Source organism: Sinocyclocheilus rhinocerous, unplaced genomic scaffold (genome assembly GCF_001515625.1).
Source record: "Sinocyclocheilus rhinocerous isolate Xijiao unplaced genomic scaffold, SAMN03320098_v1.1 scaffold1038, whole genome shotgun sequence".
Lineage (NCBI taxonomy): Eukaryota > Metazoa > Chordata > Actinopteri > Cypriniformes > Cyprinidae > Sinocyclocheilus > Sinocyclocheilus rhinocerous.
The window spans coordinates 184,010-192,715 of NW_015632707.1; the positions used below are offsets into that span (position 1 = coordinate 184,010).

Below are 8,706 nucleotides of genomic sequence, written 5' to 3' on the forward strand. Positions count from 1 at the left end.
TATAAATGGGAATTTATATATATATATATATGTATGTTTTTTTTTTTCACCGAACAAAAACTACTAAAAATGACAAAAATTACACTATACTACAAAACACTACAGAATCACTAAAACTTAACTAAAATTAAAATGAAAACTCAAAATCTAATTTAAAATATTAACAAAAACTCAATGATACTAAAATAACGCTGCTAGTTTCTAAGAATAGCCCATTCTCCTTCAGCTCTGAGTGTAAATGCGCAATATGAATCATCTGAAAAACCATCACGATGCATCTGTGCATTCATTTCCCCTTGAGCTAGTTAACTGCAGGACAAATTACCTTTCCACATGGTCCAAGTTTCCAGCCACCCCGAGTCCTCCGATAGTGTAGAGTTTCCCATCGTACACCAAGCTGTTGTGCCTGCAGCGAGAGACGGTCATCCGGGACACCAGGTTCCAGTTGTCCAGAAGTGACATGTAGCACCACACATCTGCCACTGTCACCCCTGACTCCGTACCACCTGGAAACAAGACCACGCACCATCACGCCTTGACATTGCACAATGTCAATGTTGAAAATGCTCTGAAAAGATTTGGGAATAAATTTACAACTGTTTACCGATGCGACACGGACACCAAGACTTGTAATACGACCTCAGAAAGTACCAAAAAAAGCTGGACGGAAACGTGACCTTGATAAAGGATTTGTTGCATTTATCTGGCATGGAGAGCAATAGATGTTTTGATATCACGGGTCGGTGGATGCAGATTAATGTAACCGCATTGGTGATCCTTCATCAGATCATTGCAAAAACGGTCTGAGAAGTGACCGCAGAGTCTGTTCTGTTGATACATGACCTTCCCTCCAAAATCTGACGTACCTGACAGGTAAATATTGTCCCCGGCGGAGATGACGCTGAAGAATTCGCGGTCGTAGAACGGGAGGCTGGCTAGAGGATACCATTTGCTGTTCTGCGGGTTGAAGCAGGTGACGGCCGTCAGAGAGCGCTGGTTCATACCGATCGCCTGCCTTCCTCCCACCAACACGATCACCTCTGCTACACCTGCGGGTTAGACGGAGGATACAAATATATGAGGACTTGATGGCCCCTGTGGTAGCCGTGTCGATGTGTTGAAATAGAGAGCCTGACAAAGGCTGGGAGTGCAGTTATTCTTCATGGCGGATTGATGGACTGCAGGGACCCCCAAAGAAGATTGCTGCTCCTCCACGCCGTTTCACATTGCAGCTATCTTATGTGAGAATCTAAAACCCAGAGAGCTGCACTACAAAAATAAATAAAGGCACACTGGAAGAAGAGAAAAAAAAAGTTTGTCTTGTTTTCAAGTAAGAAATATCTAGACATCATTATAAGAAGATAAATGATTTACTTGAAATGCAAAATTGTATAAGATATAAAGATTAGATAAAATTAGTGCTGTCAAACGATTAATCGCATCCAAAATAAAAGTTTTTGTTTACATAATTTATGTGTGTGTGCTGTGTGTATTTATTATGTATATATAAATACTCACACATGCATGTATATATTTAAGAAATATATGTTTATATATTAACTAGATTTATATATAATCTAAATTATATTAATATAAATGCTGAAAACAAGAATCAAATTTGTGGGAAATTAAATTTCATACTCAGTGACATTTTAAACATTTTCTAAAATACTTATGTCTATTTCTAAAGCTAATTGCACAGTAGACATTTAAAGTATCCTAAATAATAATAATAATCTCATAATGAAAATAATAAAATTGATAGGAAATGTAGCATAAATCAAACAATTAAACATATTACAAATGGACTTTGTTTTTCTATGTTCTCTACACAGTGAAAAAAAAAGGAAAATATCTTGGTGCCAAAATATTAAGAAAATATATGAACTATTGTTCAAAAGTGTAGCGTCAGTAAGATAAGAAAGTAAGAAAATAATACTTTACAATATACTTTATAGGGCACATTAAATTGATCAAAAGTGACAGCAAAGACTTTCGCTTTGTTACAAAAGATTTCCATTTCAAATAAATGCTGTTTATTTGAACTTTTGTATTCATCAAAGAATCCTGCAAAAATATTTAAAATCCACAAAACTATTAAGCAGCCCAACCATTTTCAACATTAATAGTAATCAGAAATGTTTCTTGAGCAGCAAATCAGCATATTATACTGATTTCTGAAGGATCATGTGACACTGAAGACTGGAGTAATGATGCTGAAAATTCAGCTTTGCATCACAGGAATCAATTACATTTTAAAATACATTCAAACAGAAAACTGTTATTTTAAATTGTAATCATTTCACAATATTACTGTTTTCATGCATTTCTGATCAAATAAATGCAGCCTTGGTGAGCATTAGAAACTTCCTTCAAAAACATTAAACAACTTTCTGACCCCAAACCTATGAATGGCAGTATATGTAATATAAATGAAATGAATATTAAAATACAGCACCTAATATATTATATAAAACCTGGTATCCAGGTTACCCAACATCCCACGTGAAGAGTCTGTCTGTGCATGTGTCCAATGAAGAGTGTAAGTGAATTATCAGAGCTTAACTAAACTCATAACCATCTGTTTGGCTGCATGCTCTCAAGAGTCTTAGAGCCCTGGGCACATTGGCTTCGACACTACATGAAATGCATTATGGGCACCTGCGCACTCATCCGTGATCCTCTATTCTGCTACTCTCATTCTTGCAAAGTACTCAGATGAAATATGAGTGTTTAGCATTTGTAATAACAAATTCAGTTCTAACACACACACTGCTTTAAAATCCGATCGGATGAGCCAATATATGCACACCTGTGTCCACTATTGCATGCATTGTACAGTTATGCTAAAGTATTACTAGAACTGTTTATTAATGGAGGCAAACATCACTATGCTACAGGTTTTATACTGTTTGGTAAATGATGCCACAAATCTTGAAGTTGTCTAAGAAATCATCCCTACAATTTTCCCTTGGCGGATAATAACATGTCCAAAAAACATGTTATGTAACATGTTACAAAATAATTGACTCCCGAAAAAAATTCAGGGAGTGACAACCGCATTTGCAGAAATTCTACGGCGTGTGTATGAAACCGAACTGAACAACCAGTTGTTAATGACCAGTGCTAGGTAGTAACTGATTACATTCCATAAACTAAGTACCTGTAATTAGATTATATTGCATTTTAGAATACTCGTAATCAGACTAGTTACTTTTTATTGATTATATGATTACATATTATTCACATATCAGAGTTGTGTCTATTCTGTATGTGTGGTGCAAGAAATCAGAAGGTATGTTTTGATTCTTTAGCGTTGCCAGATCTTGCTAGAAAAATAAACAACAAACAAGAACAAGAACAAGCGCTTATTAAACTCAAACGCGTTATCTTGGAAATATGCCATGTACCAAAATATAAGTGATCTGCACCTGCCTATTTTATTAACTCCATAAACTGGATCAAGCCCAAATAACAAGCCCAAAGACGTTTAATAAGTGTCGCTTATAATAAGTAGGGTTGGGTATCGTTTGGATTTTTTTCCGATACCAGTGCCAAATCGATACTTTTAAAACGGTTCCGGTGCCTAAACGGTGCCTGAACCGATACTTTTTAAAGAACAGATAAAGAATAGAGAATGCTAGTGTTAGAGGCTCTTTTTTCTTTATAAATAAAACAAGTAGTTAGAATAGAAATAGAATAGAGAGTGCAAATGTTAGAGGATCAAGTTTTTTAATTAAAAAAACAAGCAGATATTTCCCGAGTTCTGCTTTTAAGTCGGAATGTGAAAACAACATGGACACTCTCGTTACTACAAAGATGTGTTGGATTTGTATTATTAGAGCTTTCTGACTTGAGTTCACATGCATTTTCTCAGTCGGGAAATAATTTTTCACGTGCGGTGCCAGTGATGATGCTTCTTACGTCCGTTTCGGAGAACCGGAGGAAATATTTCAATCGATCGCTCAGGCATGGCACCGAAATGAGACACCGAAATCTGCGTTCTGATTCGGTTCTAGTACATACTGGTTACATAGGTACCGGTGCCATATTGGTACCGGGTTTCGGTACCCAACCCTAATAATAAGTGGACATGGCAACCCTTCAAAGAGTGCACTCTGTGAAACAGCCTTCCAAACATAAACCATACACAATAGCTCCGTTAATGGTGGTTTAGTTAAAACTGCCGAACATATCCAGTCTTTGGTTGCTGTAATATTACTTTGGTAAAGAAATGCATATTTAAATGCAGTTGTCACTCCTGAAAACCGTACTGTGTACGTGGCCATAGAGACTTGGGGGCTCTGCATTGGATCAGTAGGCAATCGCCTAATAAGCACCTCACTGCATTTATCTTCAACAAACGAGGTCTAAATGTTCCCGCAGAAGGAAAATGAAAGAATCCCAGCATCATCCGGTATAATTCTATCCAGGTTTACACTTAGAAAGCCTATTGTTGTGTGTGTAAGGGTTCGAGCGCTCAGACTTCCTGCATCATGTCTACACCGGCGCAGGGCTTGTCATCAAATCGCCTCGCAGAGACCGGCTTTGTTTAAGGTGCAGGAAGAAAGGCGGTGAGAGAGCGGAGGAAAGTGAGAGAGCGACGTGAAGACATCCTTGAGCTTCTTTTAACCGCTGGCTCATCTTTCCGAATCAATACTTCCCCTGCGCTCCCCTGACAACAGCCGCCTGCCTGATCCATGGGCTTCTCTCTGCTCCAGCATCCTTCTTTTACAATATTGTCATCCTTTTCTCCTTCTCCATTTCTCTCTCCCTCTTTCTAAATCTTGGCTTTTCTCTCCAGGGCAGGTAAAAATACAACTGGAGTGGAAAAGCAAAATTGAGAGGAAAAAATACACTGTGAAGGGGATTGTCTTAACTGAGACATGAGGAAGGGCCAGACTGCTGCTGAACCATATGCTGCCTGATCTGGGGGAAATGAAGCATTCAGCATCCTTTAGGCAAGCAGGTAGAGCAGACAGAGCATGTGCAAATGAAGTGAAAGGTCCCTTCTTTACTGTCTTTATTTTGTCAAATCAAAACAAATAAATACTGTATCCTATTTTTAAGTGTAAAAAGCTAATTTACATTCATGCGTTTGCAATATACATTTTAAAAATAGTGTGAAAAAGGGAACAAAAAAGGAACTGCAAGGAATCCTACAGACACAACTAGGAATTTTAAAAGTTAGTAAGTTAGTTAGTCTAAAGTGCACCCTTGATGAAATTATATGATTTTCTCATGAATTTGCAGAAATGTGTAATATTAGATTTTAAGACAAATACATATTTGCAACCTACAGCAAACATGTGAAGTCCTTCAATAGTGTTTCCTTTTTATTATTATTTTAAGAAGCTGAATGATTGTTTTGATTTATTATTTAGATTTATTACATAATTCTCATACTTCCAAAGCATGTTATTTCATAATATTAGTAAATAGTAAATAATAATAATAAAGAATGAGTGGATGTGCCCAAACTGTTGACTGGTAGTGTATAATTGACGATAAATTTCTCTGTGTGCACACCTTATAATGAACTGAAATGTGAAAAAATATATGGCAGGTCTATCACTCCAGTTACTGTCACAGCGAGTATATTCATTTCACTGTAACCCCTAAAGGGCAACCACAGCACACTGTGAGATTTGAGTCTGTTTGAGCAGCAAGTGACCTTTTTCAGCCTTCAAAAGTGCTGCTGAAGCAACGTTTCATTCTTTAATGAGATGTGCTGCTTTTAATCGAGTTACCTCCATTCAAACAGCCTAAAGCAAGCTTCGTCATAGAAAAGTAAACAAAAACAGAAGTAAATAGGAAGTGGACCAGTAGGAGTTCAGCCAGCACCTGTCAATCAAGCTGGATGTGGGCGGGGCAAAGCGCTTCCCACATCTACTTTTCCTCTTTGCCCTGTTTTTTCTGTCGACGCGTTGAGCAGCGATCCACACCTTTGACAGGTGAGCTTCTCCTCGCTCGACACGCACAGCCTCCCACAGGAAAATCACATCCGTCTCTTCCGCCTCACTTCCCCTTAATGTGTCCTATCTATGGCATTGGCTCAGCGGCTGCCATCGGTAAATAACGGTTTGCCAGACGGGACGTCAGGGCGGCCAGGTAGCTCTCATCCCCCACTGAGCTAAAGAGCGATAATGATAACATCCAGAGTTGGGAACGACGGTAAATAACTCTCTTTTTCTCTCCTCCTGTGCTCAATCTCTCCTTCACAGTGGGAGGAAACCCAAACCTGCTCTAAACAGCCACCACCTTGGCCTAGAACAAGACCCCGGATCCCCCAGCCGAGACCGGGCTTGGTTTCCATCTAATTGCCCTCGTCCTGCTCTTCCCCATCATTAAAAGCTGGATGTGGAAGAGGTCTTTAAGTCCAGAGGAGAGGAAGTTCTCTCTCTCCTCCGAGACTCTCTGACGGTTGCGGTCGTGGGCAGAGATAAATTGCAGCTTTGAACCCGTTTGTCAGAAAGACGTGGCGGGCAGGTGACGCTGCAGGCTTGGGTGTCCCTGACCGTCGGAACTTTGTATGTTTGGGCTTTTACCTCTGTCATTTCTCTGCCCTTCAATCCAGTTCCACCGGAGCGAGTCAAAAGCCTCGCAAATGAAAAGAGAGGATAAGTCAGGCCTGAAGAAGTTATTAAGTGCTCTACCTTGGAAATACATTTTCTGGGAATGATGATGATGATAATGTAGTTAGGGATGAAACGAAAATCATTTTGCTCACATAACAGTAATGCGTGGAACAAAATGCCCTTTAAAGCTGTCCGTAACCTTGCGATCTCTCACTCCTCCTCAGCTTTTAATGAATATCATGCATTTACTGGACAATCCAACTCACTGTTTCAAGCTCAGGTACTGCAGTAGTTTAGACTCATGTACCCAGGCACTAATATTGGCATAAGTGACCCTTTGATAAGCTCCGCCTCTTTGGTTACTGTTGCAAAGTGTATACATTGTAAAGAAATTGACTTGAGATTTCCTTTACCATCAGGATTTTCAGTAAAGTGTGCTCATGGTGGTACAAATTGATTGATATTACACAAAAAAGTAAACATTTTTTCACAATATAAATAAATGTTATATATAATGTTGATTTATGTTGATACACACACACACAAAACTGACGTTCTGACATATTTTTTAATCCAGATTAAGTAAATATGCAAGCAAGCACGTAAATCAATCAATCAATCAATCAATCAAATCAAATCAAATCAACCAACCAACCAACCAACCAATCAAACTATTGGCAACAATGTTTTACTGATAATATTACTGATAATTTCCATAACATTTCATCTAATCAATTATAAATGGATTAAAAACACATGAAAATATGGTTAAGTAAATAAATGAATCTAATATTTGGCAACAATATTTTACCATATTTTTTATAATTTCCATAAAAAAACCATAAAACATAAAAATTATATATGGATTAAAAAACAATGACACCAGTTGCTAAGGTTGGACTGGTAAGTCATGCTTTATAGGGATAGCAAATGAAGTCATACAGGTTTGAAATGACATGAAGGAGAGTAAATGATAACAGAAATTTCATTTTGGGTGAACTATTCCATTCAGGCAGAGCTCTGTGAAGAGTCAATTGCAGCATATTCTGGCCATTAACCAGCCACTTGGACAGAAATGAGGTCGTCTGATCTGCATACAGTATAAAGTATAAAGGAAATATAAACCAACCATGGTTTGCTTCTTCCATGTGACATTTACACGAGTAATGGGGTAAATCTGGGTAAGGGTACATCTGAAATAGATTATAACATTGAGAGTGAGCATAATCTACAGGTGCGCTCAAGGCTACTACAGTAAGTGCCTCAAAAACCACTTCACTGTCTTGCAAAGATTGGATGCCACAAGCCTTGCCAACCTGGCAAATCAAAATCCCTCATTGTAACAGTCTGGGAAATAAATGCAAAACACCTGGGAGCCAGGGAACTTAACATATTACCATAAACATGACTTTAATTCTCAGTGTACTCATATAACCTGCTTGTGTAAAGCCAGCCAATCCAGCCAGAGTGCCGTTTTGAGAAACGCTTATTTTCTCGTGCATATGAATCAGACTGAGAATTTTAGCCAATCATTTAAAGGGGTCATCGGATGCCCATTTTCCACAAGTTGATATGATTCTTTAGGGTCTTAATGAAAAGTCTGTAACATAGTTTGGTTAAAATTTCTCAATGGTAGTCTAAAACAACACCCTTTTTACCCTGTCAAAAACAGCTCTGTTTACAGCAAGCCCTTTTGTTGCATGTTGCTTTAAATGCAAATGAGCTCTGCTCACCCCACCCCTCTCTTCCGAGCCGCTCTCTGAGAGACAGTAAACTTTAGCCGCATTCATTGTGAAACTTGCTAACAAGCATATTATTAGGAAAGGTGATTTGCAAAGATTCATTAAAAAACCTTATACTCACTTCTTCTGTAGGTGAAGCTGGATCACGAATGATTTGACCAAACATAAACGCATTTATGTAGATCGGGGGCACATTCCCTTCAAAAACAAACGTAATCCACTGCGTCTTCAGCAGCTCAGATGTCGGGAGTAAATGACGACTGCTTGTTCATTATTACATCCAACAACAGAACACCTCAATCGCTTAGGAGTCATTCTTGTCTACATCTGCTCCGGCGGTGAAACAATGGTGGACTGATGACAGCTCACTCAGGGCGGGTCTAAGG

The 8,706-nt window shown here is 38.5% G+C and overlaps 1 protein-coding gene across 5 annotated transcripts in view; it reads right to left on the reverse strand.

Moving 5' to 3' along the window:
- Window positions 1-8,706, reverse strand: part of LOC107742703 (kelch-like protein 29) — a 287,726-nt gene that overhangs the window by 32,067 nt on the left and 246,953 nt on the right. For all 5 annotated transcript variants that reach the window (XM_016555731.1, XM_016555728.1, XM_016555730.1 and 2 more), the window contains 2 exons: window positions 867-1,049; window positions 326-506 (listed from right to left, as the gene is read on the reverse strand). In XM_016555731.1, coding sequence (XP_016411217.1) covers window positions 326-506; window positions 867-1,049 — 364 coding nt within the window. The remainder of the gene's footprint in view (window positions 1-325; window positions 507-866; window positions 1,050-8,706) is intronic.